Source organism: Schistocerca americana, chromosome 1 (assembly GCF_021461395.2).
Source record: "Schistocerca americana isolate TAMUIC-IGC-003095 chromosome 1, iqSchAmer2.1, whole genome shotgun sequence".
Taxonomy (NCBI): domain Eukaryota; kingdom Metazoa; phylum Arthropoda; class Insecta; order Orthoptera; family Acrididae; genus Schistocerca; species Schistocerca americana.
In genome coordinates, this window is record NC_060119.1 from 823,672,302 (window position 1) to 823,691,665 (window position 19,364).

Below are 19,364 nucleotides of genomic sequence, written 5' to 3' on the forward strand. Positions count from 1 at the left end.
CTCCGATTAGAAAGGGTGTAAGAGAGGATCTGTTAAGATGTCAGGGAATGACTGCCATGGTACTAGAGGGAGCTGTAGAGGGCAAAAAGTGTAGAGGAAGACAGAGAATGGAATACATCCAACAAATAATTAACTCCTTTAGTCCCTCCTGTTCAATCTGTGCGTCGAAGAAGCAATGATGTAAATAAAAGAAAGATTCAGGAGTGAAATTGAAATTCAATGTGAAAGGATATTAATGACACACTTCGCCGATGGCACTGCTATCCTCAGTGAAATGAAGAAGAATTACAGGATCTTCTGAATGGAATGAACAGTTTAATGTGTGCCGAATACGGATTGAGAGTAAATCGAAGGAAGACGAAACTAATGAGGAGTAGCAGAAATGAGAACAGCGAGAAACTTAACATCAGGATTAATGGTCACGGAGTAGATGATGTTAGGGAATTCTGCTACCTAGGTAGCAAGATAACCAATGGCGGACGGAGGGAGGAGGACATATAAAGCAGACTAGCGCTGCCACAAGGGCATTCCGGCCAAGAGAAGTCTACTAGTATCAAACATAGACCTTAATTTGAGGAAGAAATTTCTGAGAATGTACATTTGGATCCCAGAATTATATGGGAGTGAAACATGGACTGTGAGAAAACCGGAACAGAAGAGGTTCGAAGAATTTGAGATGTAGCTCTATAGACGAATGTTAACAATTAGGTGCATTAGTAAGGTAAGGAATGAGATGGTTCCGCGAAGAATCGGAGAGGAAGGAAATATGTGGAATGCACCGACAAGGAGAAAAAACACGATGATACGACATCTGTTAAGACATCATAAAATGACTTCCGTGGTTCTAGAGGGAGATGTTGAGGGAAAAAAATGTAGAGGAAGACAGCGATTGGAATACATCCAGTAAATAATTCACTCCTGTTTATTAATTATTTCTGTTATCAAACTACTCATTCTTGGCTCTCAGAATAAGTAACTTCGTCAATCAGTGCACCATTCGAAGTCTGTTTTCCACAGCAAAAGAAATCGCTAACAGTCATTTCCCGCTGGTACTGACTATTGTCGCTATAGTTACTGGACCTTTTCCCAGCAAGTCAGAATGAACGGCATCTACTTTCTTCACTCATTGTCCCTTCCCTTGTTCCGTACACCCTACCTTCTTTGACGAAAATTCCCACGATTCTTCTCCTTGCATTGTCTTGACACCTTTGTTCCTAATGGTCTTTTGAGTCGATAAATGTTAGTACATTTTTCTCCCTCTGTCACCTTGTTCTGATCTTCAGTTCTTGTTCTACTCCTTCAGGGTCTGAATGGTTTGTGGGTGGAATATTTCATACTGAAATTGCAATTACATGTTCACCAATAACACTATGGTGAGTCTCCAACATATTCTTTAGTACTCACATGACGATTTTCAGAGCACTGTTTCAGTCGTACTGTTTCTTTGAATAGTGCCTCTTTGAAGCTCCAAAACACTCGTCACTGTCCGAATTGGGCTTCAAATAACCTCATTCTTTCCGTAATTACCAAACACGCAAGCTTCTGCTAACGCGACTCCAACAAAACGCACTTTTCACTCCCAGTTCCTGCTTTAAGTTGTCGTCCTATTTACCATAAAATATAAATTTCCTTCCACAAAAGTACACTGATTTCTCTCTTAACAAGTTGCCATGTCCTCTCTGTACATTACGGACTACCGTTGTCAACTGCTCTCATTCCTCCATAAAATTACAGCAATAATTTTTAACCCATCTAGCCATTTCACGTTCTGATGCATTGATATTACAGAGAATTTTCATTAAATACAACAAAAATACATTTACATATAATATCATAGTCTTACATTATTATATTTATGCTGCAATTCACTTGCGTGCGGGCTTGGCTAGGCAGGATAAAAGGGTGGAAGCGATTTACTCAATCCAAGTTGACATTTGTACACTTTTTGATTTATTAATAGCTTGAGTAAAGACCAATACAAATGTGTAATTGTACTTAAACAGTAAACCTGTTCTAATAACTGAAATCAATTTGAGAACAGCAAAACATTTTGAGCACTCCGACTCAAAAAAATTCTGCAGCATTTCGTTCACAATACATTAAGCATAAGCTTTACTATTTCTGGAACAATTACTTCCAATTTTCACTCAGTTGAAAATGAAATGTTTACAAAAACACAGTAATCCAATTCTTTAAAATGAGAAACATAACTTTGCTTCAAAATCCAATATAATTTCAATTTAACTGTATTTTAGGAAATGCCGTGCTCATTTTAACAAATTGTAAAGTGATCGGCACCAAAACTGAAATTAACATAAAACTATGAGGACAACGGGATCTTTCCTTGCGTAGCCCTCATTCCGTCATAACATGTACTTTAGAGTATTAGCGTCAGACCACTCCAGCACATACAAATGTAAGGAAATGTCATTGACTACCTCAAATAAATCAGTGTTATAAACAGGAAGTCATGGCATCTCAGCGCAGCCAGACACTATAGGAGTTCTATATAGAAGTCCAACAAGCAGGCTGTCCACCAGAACGAGCATTCACACAAAGCCTGTCAATATAGAAAAACATTAAAATGCAGTGACCAATCAGATAGAAACAGTATAACCAGACAACTGCGTATTAACAACGTTCACTATGACAATCTCTACGTACAGTTACACGGAGAAAATGTATGGTCAAATTAATGAACACAGTTTAAATATTCCTGAAAGTATTCTCGTTCCGTCGTTACAACTACAAGAAAAGGCGTGTTTTTCTCACCATAGTAAATAGACTACGGACGTGCAGTCTGTGAGTGGTAACAAGAAAATAGCAACATAGTTACACCAAATCATAGTATCTGTTTTCTCACAAATCTACACGCACTACTGCCGGAATTCACTCCGTACGCCCCACTTGGCTAGACACCCTATAGTCACTGCTTAGATTCAGGCCGCATAGCCTCCAGAGCCCACAATACAGCAGCCGCGCGACCAGTCAGTTTTTGCGGTAGGCCCCATAAACAAACCGCATTCACTGCTGGCTGTGAGGCTCTTCTCAAACGAGTGAGTACCCGCCTTCTCTCGTGGGTACGTGCACCGACGGTTGACTGCTATTTTCCCACAGAAGACAGCTAAACACGTCCGCAACCATAGAGAGCAGACCACAAGGCACCAGCAAGTATGGCCAATCTCTGACTGATAGTACTAACCTCGTGAATCATAAATCATGGATAAACGATATTACACAAGCTTGTAATAGAGAAAAATCTCCATCACAACCCCTGAAACGGAACATCTTTTATTCAAGCCTGCATCAGGGTAAAAATCCTCTGATGCCACATCAAGTTAGCGTCTAAAGGAATTTCTATTGAAGCATTTGAGGCTATTAACCCTCCTTTTTTCCAAACTCGGATTCAACATGCTTCACGATGATAGTTCTAGAGATCGTTAGGCATACATATGAATACATGTCCTGCAGCGATAAAGGAAACAGCAATCCCTGACATCGTATAATTTCTGATTATGAAAGATACAGACACCTTTTAGCATCATCTTATAATACACTGGAGAAAATGTGTAAAGTGGAAGCATCTGCCTTACGAGATTTCATTTTGGCAGTAGAAACTCTTAAAATGTGGATGATAATGGGGATACAAACCTGAACCTACGATCACGTCTTAAGGTCAGACGTCAGTCATGAAAATGCAGTGTCACAATCTTGTCAAGATTTTTATCGCTTTTCATGAATAATCATTGTAATTTGTAATCGCTTATTGTCTAGTAACCGTTATAATGAGGGGAACTGGAAGTTAAAGTTTTTGAACAATTGTTTTAATGGAAAAAATGTGACTGGTATGATGTCCTTGATATTCTACACAGCCTCTTTTAACGAAGATCCGGGTGACGAAAAAGCTATTTTAATTGCTGCGAAAGTAGTTTAGAAGGAATATTTAAATTGATGTTGAATTAGGTTACTAAATTTTATTATATTTTCGTGTGAAAAACAATGTTTTGATTTGCATCGTAATAAAGTAATAAAAAATGCAGTTACTATCATGTAAATGTTTCGAACGCATTCGGCGTGGCTACTTCCGGGCGCTGATTTCCATTTCCAAATAGCCGCATTTCTCTTTTCTTACGTAGTATCTTTGATTAATAATATATTGATATCAACTGTGTGATAATTGTACTTAGACTTTTCATGATGAAGAAACAATTAATTCGGTTAGAAACCTAAATGTGTGATTGGTAAGGAATTTTGTTGTAGGCAGATACAAGTTAAATGGGTTGGTGATCTATATACTCTGTGCTCGATACTTATGGTACTCATACAACAAGATAAGGATTCATTTACTGCGATTCCATTCTCGATATTTCTTAGTACCATAGAATTTTACTGTTAATAAGACACAAACTGTTGCGTTGCTTCGAAGAAGGATGACTACGGACAATTTGTGTTTCATTTTTCGTCCTTCTGCGATCGTAGCAGAGTTGTATTCGAGCTGGCTGTGTTCAGTTGTTACTTGATATGGACGATATTTTTCATATACTGCCGGTGGTTTGAAAGCAAGTTCATACTGCGCCTTGTGACATTCCGGTGGTCTGTGCTAGTTCACAAAGTGTGTGGCCAGTATCTGTTCTTTCAGTAGAACGTCATTCAGCATATTCCAGTATAGAACGTCACTGAGACACTTAAATAACAAGAATGCAGTCAGAGAACACTAAAAGCTTCAATATGTCTTCAATAATCCAGTAACTGATGATTCTATAACGATTACAAGTGTAAAAACATGTTTGGCAGGGTGGTCTGATGAAGTGGTTTACTGGCTCGCAAAATTTCTGTAGCAAACATCAAGCTTGATCGGCACTTGCTGTCTTTTGATTGTATTTCACACTACTGCTGTCTCGAATTCGCTTGGCCAACGGTACGGTTTCCGGTACAGGAGATGCCAACACTATCAAAGTGACTTTAAACGCGACGGAATGGAGCTCCATAGTCTCATAGCCGAGTGAAAACTGTACACATCATCTCCGAGACACACTATTAGATCCTATTGCCTGGTACTCAACTAGACTACTGACTGCTATACCAACTACTAACTACTGAGCTGATAACGACTAGAGAGGGGTTACGGACTTTCTAATACCTTTCTTCCACCATCAAGTTTGTCCGCTGACGCTGTCTCAGCCCGTTCTGCTTCTAGTGTACTGCAACTTGTTCTGTGGTTGTCTGATTGCATACCAATTAACGTAGTGCACTTTGTGCCCAAAGAGCGGACAAGCGCGTACAAACTCCAGAGTGGTACTCGGTGAAACAAACTATAACCGTAATAGTGACTCTGACGTTGATGGGATCAGTCTTTGGGATTCGTCTACATCTACATCTACATCTACAAACATACTCCGCAATCCACCATACGGTGCGTTGCGGAGGGTACCTCGTACCACAAGTAGCATCTTCTCTCCCTGTTCCACATCCAAACAGAACGAGGGAAAAATGACTGCCTATATGCCTCTGTACGATCCCTAATCTCTCTTATCTTTGTGGTCTTTCCGCGAAATGTAAGTTGGCGGCAGTAAAATTGTACTGCAGTCAGCCTCAAATGCTGGTTCTCTAAATTTCCTCAGTAGCGATTCACGAAAAGAACGCCTCCTTTCCTCTAGAGTCTCCCACCCGAGTTCCTGAAGCCTCTGGGTTGCTTCTATGTCCTCCTGCAATCTGACCTCATAGGGATCCCAAACTCTCGAGCAGTACTCAAAAATAGGTCGTATTAGTGTTTTATAAGCGGTCTCCTTTACAGATGAAACACATCTTCCCAAAATTCTACCAATGAACTGAAGACGACTATCCGCCTTCCCCACAACTGCCATTACATGCTTGTCCCACTTCATATCGCTCTGCAATGTTACGCCCAAATATTTAATCGACGTGACTGTGTCAAGCGCTACACTACTAATGGAGTACTCAAACATTACAGGGTTCTTTTTCCTATTCATCTGCATTAATTTCCATTTATCTGTATTTAGAGTTAGCTGCCATTCTTTACACGAATCACAAATCCTGTCCAAGTCATCTTGTATCCTCCTGAAGTTACTCAACGACGACACCTTCCCGTACACCACAGCATCATCAGCAAACAGCCGCACATTGTTATCCGCCCTATCCAAAAGATCATTTATGTAGATAGAAAACAACAACGGACCTGCCACACTTCCCTGGGGCACTACAGATGATACCCTCACCTCCGATGAACACTCACCATCTAGGACAACGTACTGGGTTCTATTACTTAAGAAGTCTTAGAGCCACTCACATACTTGGGAACCAATCCCATATGCTCGTACCTTAGTTAGGAGATTACAGTGGGGCACCAAGTGAAACGCTTTCCGAAAGTCAAGGAATAATCTATTCCTTCTAGCTCGACCCACATGACCATATGAATCACTGCAACAAATTATCAAACTGTAGATTCGAACACTTCCTGTTGAACTGATTTAATTATGTAACTTTACATTAACCAGCAAAAGCGCGCCTTCTTCTATGTTTCTGGCTTTTGCCGAAACACAGTGCGCTTACTGGTGTTGTCACCTTTTCCTGCAGTCATCAAAAATATTAGAGTAAAAGTTAGTAAAGATTTCAGCTTAAGTAATTAACACTTGTGGGATGGACATCTTCGGAGCAAAAAAAAAAAAAAAATTATGGGAGACTGTTTAACTGTATTATCATCAACCGAAAGCATTGTCCACTACGACTGCTTAAAGAGGAACAAATCATTATTTAAATATTTTTTTAATATAAAACGTTTTTAAAATGGTCAAAAATGTATGAAAAAATTTCTCTTACCCCATAAAGATTCCTAACTCCATACGGATGATCCTGAAAATTTGTGCTTGGAAATTTTATTAATAGGCATGAAAATACTTGTAGAATTTAAAACTGAAAACGAGGGGCGAATGCATGCGCCCATGTTTTCTGATTTAAATTATACAAATATTTACATAGGTATCAAAAATTCAAAAGTACAAGTTTTCCGGACTATTTGTTTGGGATTAAGAATCTGTATTGGCTAGCAGAAATAATTCTATAGGTTTAACACCATTAAAAAAAGTTACATTTAAAAGCTTTTTACACATATTTAAATAATTATTTTCTGCAATGTAGTGAAGTTTTTCAAAAACTTCAGACATTTTGATGACATTATAGCAAGGACTTGTAGTACACTACAGGATTATGATAGTTTCTCTTCACCTAAGTCAACCAATACATCGCTACCTCGTACGATTATCCCATGAAAACAGCTTGAAGGCAAAAATGAGAGAGAATGGAGCACACGGGGCGATATATCAGCAACCGTTCTTACCGCGAAACAGTGAAAGTAGAGCAGGGAAAGGGGAAAAGCAGCAGTAGTTCACAAAGTACCCTCCATTACACACCAGACAAAAAAGCAAGTTAATACTGTACTGTCATCCAGTTTTGAACTATGTAGGAAGATTAATGTATCTAGCTCATCTGGAAGTTAGTTTAAAATCAATTGCAATAGTTGTACGGAACGGCCAGACCTAATAAAAACTGTATTAAAAAGTAAATGAAGCAAGGCTAACGTGTTAACAAGCAAATAGACCACGATCACACTTTTACGAAGGCAGAATTCTACGTAATGTTTCGATTTTAGCATAAAGAATAAGAGAAGCTCTGTTTTAACTATGCGTAATTTCTTCTGTCAGTGATCTGCATTTATCGATCGAAGAAAAGAAAATGTCTGTTTGCCTGTGTGTGCTTCGTAGTATATTACTCTTATGACATCTGCGGGAGAAATGCAATGGAGGCACCAGACCTCCGCCATAGTTTTCATGCAATATCAGTTCCCTAATGACCACGTGAAAACAACGTCGCCTTTCTTCCAATGATAACCTACTAGGAAGTGTTGCGCTCTTGAATGGAACTGGAATCTTTATATCTTGCAGACTCACATTATAATTCATAATGAATTAAGTTCCGTTAATTACTCATTATTCAAAATTTCCGAATTAACAGACCAGCGCACGACATATGAAATATATACGTCGTAGAAAGGGTTCTATGTGTACTTTACATTTCGTTAGCTTCACGTTTTAAAGAGCTGCTATGCTGTGCACAAAAAATTTGAACATAGCGTTCAAACTGTATCTCTATCATTACAAATATATATGTTTACTATCTACGCTTTCGAGAAGACCAATGGACGCCAGCTGAATGTAGAGATTGCAGGTCGAGAATTCTCATTCGTAAATGCGTTATCCAGTCACATGAGGACACAATGAACATTTACATTTCTTCTACAGCTACTTTCACTTTTACGAATCAGTTGGAATGAGATTTCGTGGTTTAGTTATACATTTCGTAAATATTGACTGATGTACATGGATTCATAAACAGAAACAAAGTAAAGGTCTATATTTTCCAAACTACTGTATTTAGAGATATGAATGATGCATGAATAAAACCGGGAACTCGTCAAGATTGGATTTTGCACACTACAAATTTCATCACACATCCAAGAAGTCGTCAAGATCCTACCATAACGTATGTAGCTACATCCGGTCAACGGTTAACATAGCAACATTGATGCATACTATGGGCTACTCCAGTGTTATTGGCGGTGGGGGTACGTCAGCACGGTCGTGAATATGCCCCCAAAGGAAAAAGTCGCAAGGCACTACGTAAAGCAACATGGGGCCAAAGGAACAGCGCCACAACGTGTTCACCACTATGACCAATCCAGCGATGCGAAGTTCTTCGTTTAATTAGCGACCGATGTCGATGATCCAGTGAGGGGTGTCTTGTCTTGTTGGGTGATGAAGTTCTCGGAATCGGAAGTCAGTTGTACAACAGCAACTTCAACAAATCGAGGTAAGAGGTACCCATCACAGTCTTTACAGAAGAAAAACGGCTCATACAACTTCGTCTATGACATTGCACAGAAAACAGTAGCCTTCGGCTAATCTCGGTCACTCATAAAACTTTCATTAGTATTTTCGGTGCCCCACACTCTCAAATTGTTGCCATTAGCGTTCCCAGGTAAGTGGAATGTTGCTTCGTAGCAGAATATCAGATTGGAGGTCAAATGTTCATTCTCAAGTGCTTCTTAGTTTGTGATGGAAGGTTGAAGGCGCCGGTCATTACCGTCTGGTTCTAACTGCAGGAGCGGCAGATGGCACGGTCTGCAATATAGCTTCCGCCGCAAAATTTTTCAGACAGTTTGCTGCTGTATGATTATGATTATTATTATTCATTCCTTTCTCAGACGTTATGTCTGGTTAAAAATGGAAAGTGACGCGGACCTTGATCAAGTGTGACTTCCTTTTAACTGTACGTTATATGTTATATTGCATTTAGGAACTTTCGGGTAATTGAACGTGTATCAATAATTACAGATTTCTGTAGTTGTATATATACGTTTGGATGTAGCTGTATTGCGTTTATATACTGGTAGATATTGTGTGGTATGACTCCTGTAGTTGATATTATAATTGGTATAATCTCAACTTTATCCTGATGCCACATGTCCTTGACTTCCTCAACCAGTTGGATGTATTTTTAAATTTTTTCTCCTGTTTTCTTTTGTATATTTGTTGTATTGGGTATGGATATTTCGATTAGTTGTGTTAATTTCTTCTGTTTATTGGTGAGTATGATGTCAGGTTTGTTACATGGTGTTGTTTTATCTGTTATAATGGTTCTGTTCAAGTATAAATTGCATTCATCATTCTCCAGTACATTTTGTGGTGCATACTTGTATGTGGTAATTTGTTGTTTTATTAGTTTATGTTGTATGGCAAGTTTTTGATGTATTACTTTTGCTACTTTGTCATGTCTTCTGGTGTATTTTGTATTTGCTAGTATTGTACATCCGCTTGTGATGTGATCTACTGTTTCTATTTGTTGTTTGCAAAGTCTGCATTTATCTGTTGTGGTATTGGGATCTTTAATAATATGCTTGCTGTAATATCTGGTGTTTATTGTTTGATCCTGTATTGCAATCGTGAATCCTTGTGTCTCACTGTATATATTGCCTTTTCTTAGCCATGTGTTGGATGCATCTTGATCGATGTGTGGCTGTGTTAGATGATACGGGTGCTTGCCGTGTACTGTTTTCTTTTTCCAATTTACTTTCTTCGTATCTGTTGATGTTATGTGATCTAAAGGGTTGTAGAAGTGGTTACGAAATTGCAGTGGTGTGGCTGATGAATTTATATGAGTGATTGCTTTGCGTATTTTGCTAGTTTCTGCTCGTTCTAGAAAGAATTTTCTTAAATTGTCTACCTGTCCATAATGTACGTTTTTTATGTCGATAAATCCCCTTCCTCCTTCCTTTCTGCTTAATGTGAATCTTTCAGTTGCTGAATGTATGTGATGTATTCTGTATTTGTGGCATTGTGATCGTGTAAGTGTATTGAGTGCTTCCAGGTCTGTGTTACTCCATTCCACTACCCCAAATGAGTAGGACAATATTGGTATAGCATAAGTATTTATAGCATTTGTCTTGTTTCTTGCTGTCAATTCTGTTTTCAGTATTTTTGTTAGTCTTTGTCTATATTTTTCTTTTAGTTCTTCTTTATATTTGTATTATCTATTCCTATTTGTTGTCTGTATCCTAGATATTTATAGGCATCTGTTTTTTCCATCGCTTCTATGCAGTCGCTGTGGTTATCCAATATGTAATCTTCTTGTTTAGCGTGTATTCCCTTGACTATGCTATTTTTCTTACATTTGTCTCTTCCAAAGCCATATTTATATCATTGCTGAATACTTCTGTTATCTTTAGTGATTGGTTGAGTTGTTGATTGGTTGCTGCCAGTAGTCTCAGATCATCCATGTATAGCAAATGTGTGATTTTGTGTGGGTATGTTCCAGTAATATTATATCCATAATTTGTATTATTTAGCATGTTGGATAGTGGGTTCAGAGCAAGGCAGAACCAGAAAGGACTTAATGAGTCTCCTTGGTATATTCCACACTTAATCTGTATTGGCTGTGATGTGATATTATCTGAATTTGTTTGGATATTGAGTGTGCTTTTCCAGTTTTTCATTACTATGTTAAGGAACTGTATCAATTTAGGATCTACTTTGTATATTTCCAATATGTGTAGTCACCATGAGAGGGGTACACTATCAAAAGCTTTCTGGTAATCAATGTATGCGTAGTGTAGCGACCTTTGTTTGGTTTTAGCTTGATATGTCACCTCTGCCTCTATTATCAGTTGCTCTTTACATCCTCGTGCTCATTTTCAGCAGCCTTTTTGTTCTTCATTTATAATTTTGTTCTGTGTTGTATGTACCACTAATTTCTGTGTAATGACTGAAGTTAATATTTTGTAGATTGTTGGTAGGCATGTTATGGGGCGATATTTCGCTGGGTTTACTGTGTTTGTTTGATCTTTAGGTTTCAGATAAGTTATTCCATGTGTAAGTGTATCAGGGAATGTGTATGGGTCTGCAATGTAACTGTTAAATAATTTAGTTAGATGTGAATGTGTTGAGGTGAACTTCTTTAGCCAGAAATTTGCTATTTTATCATTTCCAGGGGCTTTCCAACTGTGCGTAGAATTAATTGCTCGGAAGACTTCATGTTGCAAAATTATCACTTCAGGCATTTGTGGTATCATCTTGTATGTGTCTGTTTCTGCTTGTATCCACCGTGCATGCCTGTTATGTTGTACCGGGTTTGACCATATGTTGCTCCAGAAGTGTTCCATATCTGTTATGTTTGGTGGATTGTCTATTTTAATGTGTGTGTTATCTATTGTTTGGTAAAATCTCTTTTGGTTTGTAATGAATGTTTGGTTTTGTTTCCTTCTATTTTCACTTTTTTTGTATCTTCTATGTCGTTTGGCCAATGCTTGTAATTTCTGCTTCTTTTCATCTAATTGCTCTATTGCTTCTTGTTGTGAGATTTTACCTAACCATTTCGTTTTTTGTCTGATATTTCATTTCTTATAAATTGTGTTAGCTGTCCGATGTCTTTTCTCAGTTTTTCTATTCTGATCTGTAGCCTGTGTTGCCATGCTGGTTTTGTGGGTTTCTTCTGTGTGTTGGTTGGTTCTGATCTCTGCCTAGTGTGTATATTTAGTGTAGTGAGTGCTCCTACATAAACCAGTAGTTGTAACTCTTCCATAGTTGTATTTTCATTTATTTTGTTGTGTATGATTGTGTTGATAGTTGTTATTGTTGTTTCGACTTGTGGGTTATTTGGTGGTCTCTGCAAGATTGGTCTAATGTCTGTATTTGTGTCTTTGTATTCTATATATGTCAGCTGAAATTTCTCTTCTACATCTAATATATTATTATTATTATTATTTTTATTTTTGGACAGCATACTGAACTTCGATTCACTCTCTCCACGATTGCTTGTGCCACACTTGTTCGACCAATATTTTTCTGTTTACAAAGACAACCAGAAGCTTTAATTTGCCAGGAGCAACGCACAATGCTCTGTTTCCATAATTTATTCTGAATGTACGTTGCAGTTTCGTGATAGATAAATATCTCACATATTCCAACATGCGAAAACTCTTTTCTTCTGTTGTGGCCGTTTTATCACAACGCCAGCTAGTGGGCACGTTGCAAAGTCTGCGAGTTAACGGTTCCATTCATGCATAAATAGTATTTGTACAACTTGTGGTTTGGAAAGTATAGAACTACGAAAACGAATGAATCATTTACAGTAGCCTTGTACTAGAAAACAATGCCCGATAATTTTTGTATTCTAAAATGTTGCAGCTACGGTTTTTCCCTTAAGGTACAACTTAATAACCTGCCTGATGCGTATATTTCTAAGGTGAAGACCAGCCGCCCCACGAGCGCCAGGGAACTGAGTCGGCAGGCGGGAGCTCCGCGTGGCTGAAACACTACATGCGCTCCGCCCACAACTTGAGGCGCCGCGACACCAGCGACGACGACACGTCCGGTCCTAAGGTGAGTGAGCCTACGGCGCTCCTCCCCTCACCTACTACGGTGACTTGCAGCCATGTTAGTTCGGTCTAAGCGCGAGAATGCATTGATATGTCTGCTAAATTGTCTGCCCCCTTACCTGAGTGGTAAGTGCCATGTTTGATTCCTGATCCAGGTCGGTGATTTTCTCCGCTCTGTGACTGGGTGTTGTGTTGTCTTCATCATAATTTCAGCATCACGTCAGCTGCCCAGTGTAGCGTCAGTGTAGCACGTCAGTGGCCGAACTACCCCACGTGTAGACTGCCAGCCGTCAATACCATGCGATCATTTAATTTCAGCCCATTGAACTTCTACTAAACAGAGGGAAATGACTCTTGTTAACAACGATTCTTGTAAAGATATTGTCCAAACTTTCAGACTGATATAGAGAGAAGCTCTTTTTGGTAGGTTCCATAAATGATCGCAGTTGCACATTCCACAATTTCGAGGAGATACGATTAGCGTACAATGGCAAATCATGTCTACTGAGAAATTATACTTCAATTGTATTGCTAAGCCATAGAGCAGAAAAGGGGAAGAAATTAAAATTTTTTGAAGCGCAGATGTAAGCGACACTAGGCAGAGGTGGTGATACAGCTACGCAGCAGAAAGAAACAACGTTGTAAGTCAGTCGTGGACGTGAGCACACGTTGCTACATCGGTACCAATCGCCAAGCTGCAGTTACACATTCAGATGAAAGTCAACTGAGAGAGACAGAGAGAGAGAGAGAGAGAGAAAGAGAGAGAGAGAGAGAGAGAGAGAGAGAGGGAGAGGGAGACAGAGACGGAGATATGTCTGTTAGCTCTTATTACGTGGAGCAGCAAGCTACATTTTGGGCCCAATAACATCCTTCAGTGGCTTGACAGAGCAGCCTGTAACGAATAGTTAAGCAAATACAGTGGAATGTGAATCACTGAGCACTGGTAAAGAAGTGGGCCACATTTGTTCATTAGGAACAGACCCTCACATGATTGTCTCCCTCCCGCCTACATCAGTACCATGGTTCTTCAGCTCTGAATTCAACTGGCCGTTAGGATTGACGATTGTACCGAAGAATTTGCTTCAATTATTATTCTTGTGGTGTAGTGACAACCAAGGGTTTGACGTTCAGGCACTTCTCATGAACATGCTGTTTTCTGTTCCTGAGATCCCAACATCCAAGTAACAACGACCTGCTGCATGGGGGACTTAACAATTGCCACCTACCCCATCGCTGAAGTGGAGACTTAGGACCTTCTAACACCAGTACAACTTACTGCACTGACATCATCGGATGCCTCTGGTCTTGATTATGGTTGTAGGCACTTCCAGGTGTCAGGGCCTGCCTGTCTGGTGGGGTCAGGATCAGCCGATTACAGAACTTGCGACAGAGCAGTACACCCTGAGGGGTCACTGTTGGTCATAGTAATCTTCTGGAATGAGACTAACGATGCTCTGCCACTGTGCGGCGGCATAATCTCTCTGGAATTTCAGCACGCCACTTGCAAGTGTCGCCAGCCATGGCTGATCGGAGGAAATCTGAATGAAAAATATTAATTTACTAAGCAAGTTTTATTAGCACCGAAGACGACAGACGACCTACAGATTCCACAACATCGTACTGACAATGTAGAGGTTGATACAACTGGGGTTCGGATAGCTTTAAGGGAAGCTCATGGAAGGTGAACTCACATACTTCATTTACTGTTTCATGGAACACACTTTGTTGCTTAACAACTGTATTATCATTAACAAAACCTTGTTAAAGTAATAATAACGCTCGCAATCTTAAAATAACTTGAAAAGACTCAATTCATAAGAACGAATTTTAAAAATTCATACCATTAAAAACAGGGCATGAAACAGGAACTATAGAGTTCCCAAACACAAGAAAGAAGTCGCACAAACTAGGCGTGGCTGCAAGCTGGTTCAACCAACAATTTTATCTTCAAATGAATTACAATTACAGTCACTGGAAGTACTAACAATTTCCAAGCTTGGGCAACCGTTACACAGATGGGTAACACGCATCCAAAATACAGAAGGGATAACAAGTCACACCACTGATTGTGGCTGTTGGCGAGCACTTAACGATGTACAAGCATTAATAAAATCCTGTAAACAATAAAATACACAGTGTAATGTTGTTGCTTTAATTTATTCTGAAAACGGTGCTGATTTTCAAGACCATAGAAGTGGGTTAAAAGCTGTGAGCTATCTGAGGAAGTTAAACTTGCATTACTGCGCAACTGTTTCACCAGGTATCCAGTCTAGCTTACCAAATTCCCAACCAGACTAACATTAATTATAATCTTTTAGTACATCTATATATATATATATATATATATATATATATATATATATATATATAAGACAATTTAAATAAAAAGAAATAAATCAGTTTATATTTGGATATTTATTTTAACATTGATCATTGTTCCGTTAAAATTTCAGCATATCAAACTTGATTCATAACTAAACTGGTGTCTTATTTAGGATTGTGTAAATGTGAGTTTGTAATCCTATGGAACACATCAAATAGGGAGCCAAGATTGGGACACTGCATACAACAATGCATTCATAAAATAACACACGAAGAACGTTGAAACATATGCAAGAGGAAATTAACCACAACCAACCAATTCAATTTTCACCCAAAGAAGTTACATTCTTAGCGCAATCCTGTCCGTCCTGAAATTACCACACACTGGTATACTAAATTCATACTAACTCTCTGTGAAATCTTCCTGAAAAGAATAGCTGAGGGCTACTTTGATGCTTACACCACATGCTTCACGAGGTCAACTTGGTTTACACAAAGAGTGTAACTCCACAATAATTTTGATGATTAAAATAAATTACATCAAAACGCAATTTACAAAAGAAAAACCTCGAACTGGTTACTATCGTCTTACTATTAACCTGATGGGTCAAACAATTGTATAAGCACGTGGTACTGGTCTCACAAAGTACACCCCACGTGGGTTGAACATAAAGAAAAGTTGCTATATTGGAAAATATTGTCAAGACGAGATGTTATAATCTCACCCACATTCGCATTTAAGATAGATGATCTTAGTTAGAGTTACGAATCCTCAACATGTGGTTCCACTTTACTCACAAAGTAGTGACAAAGCAACTACTGGAAGGTATTCTAAACTTCACACTCGAATTTCACTGCGTTGCAATTTAAGATAACATAAGATATTTTGGATCTAAACCTGAAATAAAGGTGATTAAATTTTCAGTTAGGCTGAAATTAAGAAATCCATTGTCCTACGGACTTGGCAGACACGCGCTTAGCCGGAGATCTTACCACTCCAGAAGCTCGCCGTTTACTGACTGACCTGGGCCCCTACCGAGTGTGCTTAACAGATACAAACGGAAGTTACCAGAGAGGCAGCTTCCTGTACCAACATGACAAGGGATGGACAGGACCATACTAAGAATAGAAACCTCTCTGCTTTTAGAACGTAGCTACCTGTTCCGACATTGGTCCTACTGCTCTCTAGCAGACAGGCTTGTCTGCTACCATCAAGCATGCAACTAGAAATACATTTGCTCATTCATCCTCTCACACAGAAGGAAAGGGGGATGACAGTATCTTATCATATACAGTATATAAAAGAAAGCGGATGTAGGTTCCGTTTGAGACTGTGTGACATGAATTACATATAAAGTGTGTTTTAAAGTGTAGTAGTGTGACAGATCGTTCTTGTTTATGTGTAAAAGTAACACGTTTCACTGCTCAGTCTCCTCCCAGTTAGTCAGAAACACCACAGTAAATTTAGAAGAGGAATTTATGGCGTAAATAACAACAGATTTAAGAAATTAAAATGAAAGGAATCCAACAGAGACCTTTCAACAGTCCCCAAAAATACAGGGAAAGCTGGGATGGCATACAATTTAAATGTGGCTCCCAACTCATACACACCAGCAGAAACATTGATGGTGACACTTAATTAAAATATAATTGCTCAAAACACACGATACTAGGGGAGGACATGCAGGTTTAAATGTGAATCCCAACTCGTATACAACAGCAGAAATGTTGACAACGATAGTTAATGAATATGCAATTGCCCAAACTTCAAAGTATGCTGAGAAGTACAGCAGACGGGTATCACAGGTAACAAGGAACAAGCAGGAAAGACTCACGATGAGTGGTTCAAAGGAAAGGTGCAGTAGTTTGTATTGATAAGTGCAGGGGCTTAAACTTAACACGCTCAGGGGTAGAAATGAGGGTGAAAGGTGTAAACGAGTAGTTAAAGAGAATGAAGGAGGAACTTTGGGATTGCCAACACGATTTAAACTTAATGAGCTTACTAAATTCACCAAATATGGCAGACTACTGGTTCCCAACTAATTGGCGACTCTCCACCAAGGAAGTCATCAAATGATCAATTTTACTTAACTTGTACCAACACGATGCGGCTGCTAGAGGTACTAGATTGCGGGCTAGACCAGACGCTGTGTGAAAAGGGAAGCGCCGCCACTACACAAGGCAAACATTCCTCTTCTCTGGCAAAGCTATTCTGCCAACACACATCACAAGGGGACAGTAATCTGCACAAATAATGCTACACACGAGAATGCCTAAGATGTAGGAAATCTCAACTAATCGTACAAGCTACCACATGTATATGTTACAAGCTTAACGCTCGTTAAAATTACTTGTTATTTAGAAGGGGAAATATCACTTCCTTCTGATGCAATGATTCAGGCATACTCATCTATAAAGGATGCTTTGCCCCTACACTGCTAATGTTACAAATTTACTTCCGTCCATCGAATTTATGGTAGAGAATACTCGTACACGTGCACGAAATATGACCAGTAAAACAAACTGTAATCAGTTACACTGCCAAATGACCATACACACTCGTAGGCTCTAACAGGTCCAATTCCACATAACACAGGCAGGGCCTTACAATCTAAAGTACACAATAGTAAGGAAATAGCACTCAAGTCCTCTCAGGTGCGAAGGCGCCGTTTCTTTCAGGATTCCAGCAGTGGTTTATTGCCTCCAGTCCGTACAGGCTGTCTTCGAGGTGCCTTAAAATTTAAGCTAGCGGAGTAGGCAGGGAACTTGCCAACTAGGTTCCGCGCGAAGACCGCTGCTCACCCCGCGACTCGATACCACCAATCCTTAAGGGAGCGAGCAAGGCTTGGCCCCGACCGATTTGACCATTCGCGGCTTTCCGGGGCCCTTGCTGGGCAGCTGGAATCTCCAAAAACAACAACTTGCCAGCCAAGTGTCCTCCAGCCAACTAATTCCCCAGGCTCTGGCAAACCAATCACACACACCTCTAGCAAAATACCCTGGCTCGCGACATACGATCAGATCGATATCGGCAGCACTAATAGGTGGTGGTGCCAGCAGAGTGTCACACTTCAAAGATAAAAGCTGCCACGGCTGTACCTCCATCCGTAAACCAACTACTCCCTCCACCCATCCCCCACTCAGAAAAGTAGGGAGGTCAACTAAGCGTTTTAACTTGACTAAGGTAGACTCGGGGGCTCTTGCGAGATCATCGAACAGCAAATTAACTGGCCACAGAAACTCAACAATGGGACAAGAGTCGCCAAAGCGGGGGGGGGGGGATGAACTTGCCAAGTCCAATGCCACCATAGGCTCGGCTGGCGTAGTTTCCAACAAATATCTTATCTCGTACCTTGCCCTGAAAAGGACGTCTACCCTGGCAATAGCACTTTGTCTGTCGACGATGAGTTTATTCGATATTGTTCGTGGCTCAGTGCGAATTTTCCTTAAGCGTACCTGGATAAATAGATGCAGGCAGAAGACCATTAATTTTCCACAAGTTAGACAGTGGAGAGTTGAGAGTATATGACTGCATCACCAGGAGCAGCTTTTGACGTTTCGTGTTGAGCAGAATTAAACACAAGGTTGAGCCAGCGGAGGGGAGTTATTTGATATATAATCAACGTTGACTATGGATTACGGTTCACTCTTCCAGCAAAGCAACGCTGACGTTGCTTAATGGCATTGCAAGAACAGAACTGTTTAAACTGCTTAGAAACAAACGCCGGATTCTTAACGCACAACAGAGCCTTAGGAGGGCCAGACCGGGAGAAGATGTTGGTCAGCTGTCTGGTACTAATAGCGGTAGTAACCCCTCGGCTAGGAACGAGCGAAACAAATCGCGATAACGCCTCAATGACCACAAGGATATAACGGATTCCTTTCTTAGTAAGGGGAAGGGGTACAACAACATCAATAAAGATTTTATCCACGGGGTACTGTTCACGCTCAGATTGTAATAAGCCGCTCAGCGTTTGTGTTTGTGTTTCCCCTTCTACAAGAGTTGGCTCAAATGGCTCTGAGCACAATGGGATTTAACTTCTGAGGTCATCAGTCCCCTAGAACTTAGATCTACTTAAACTTAACTAACGTAAGA

The 19,364-nt window shown here is 39.8% G+C and overlaps 1 protein-coding gene across 1 annotated transcript in view; it reads left to right on the forward strand.

Moving 5' to 3' along the window:
- LOC124546385 (fibrillin-2-like) overlaps positions 1-19,364 on the forward strand; it is a 129,157-nt gene that overhangs the window by 64,358 nt on the left and 45,435 nt on the right. Inside the window, exon 4 of the mRNA XM_047125034.1 lies at positions 12,814-12,950. Within this exon, the coding sequence (XP_046980990.1) occupies positions 12,814-12,950 (137 nt within the window). The remainder of the gene's footprint in view (positions 1-12,813; positions 12,951-19,364) is intronic.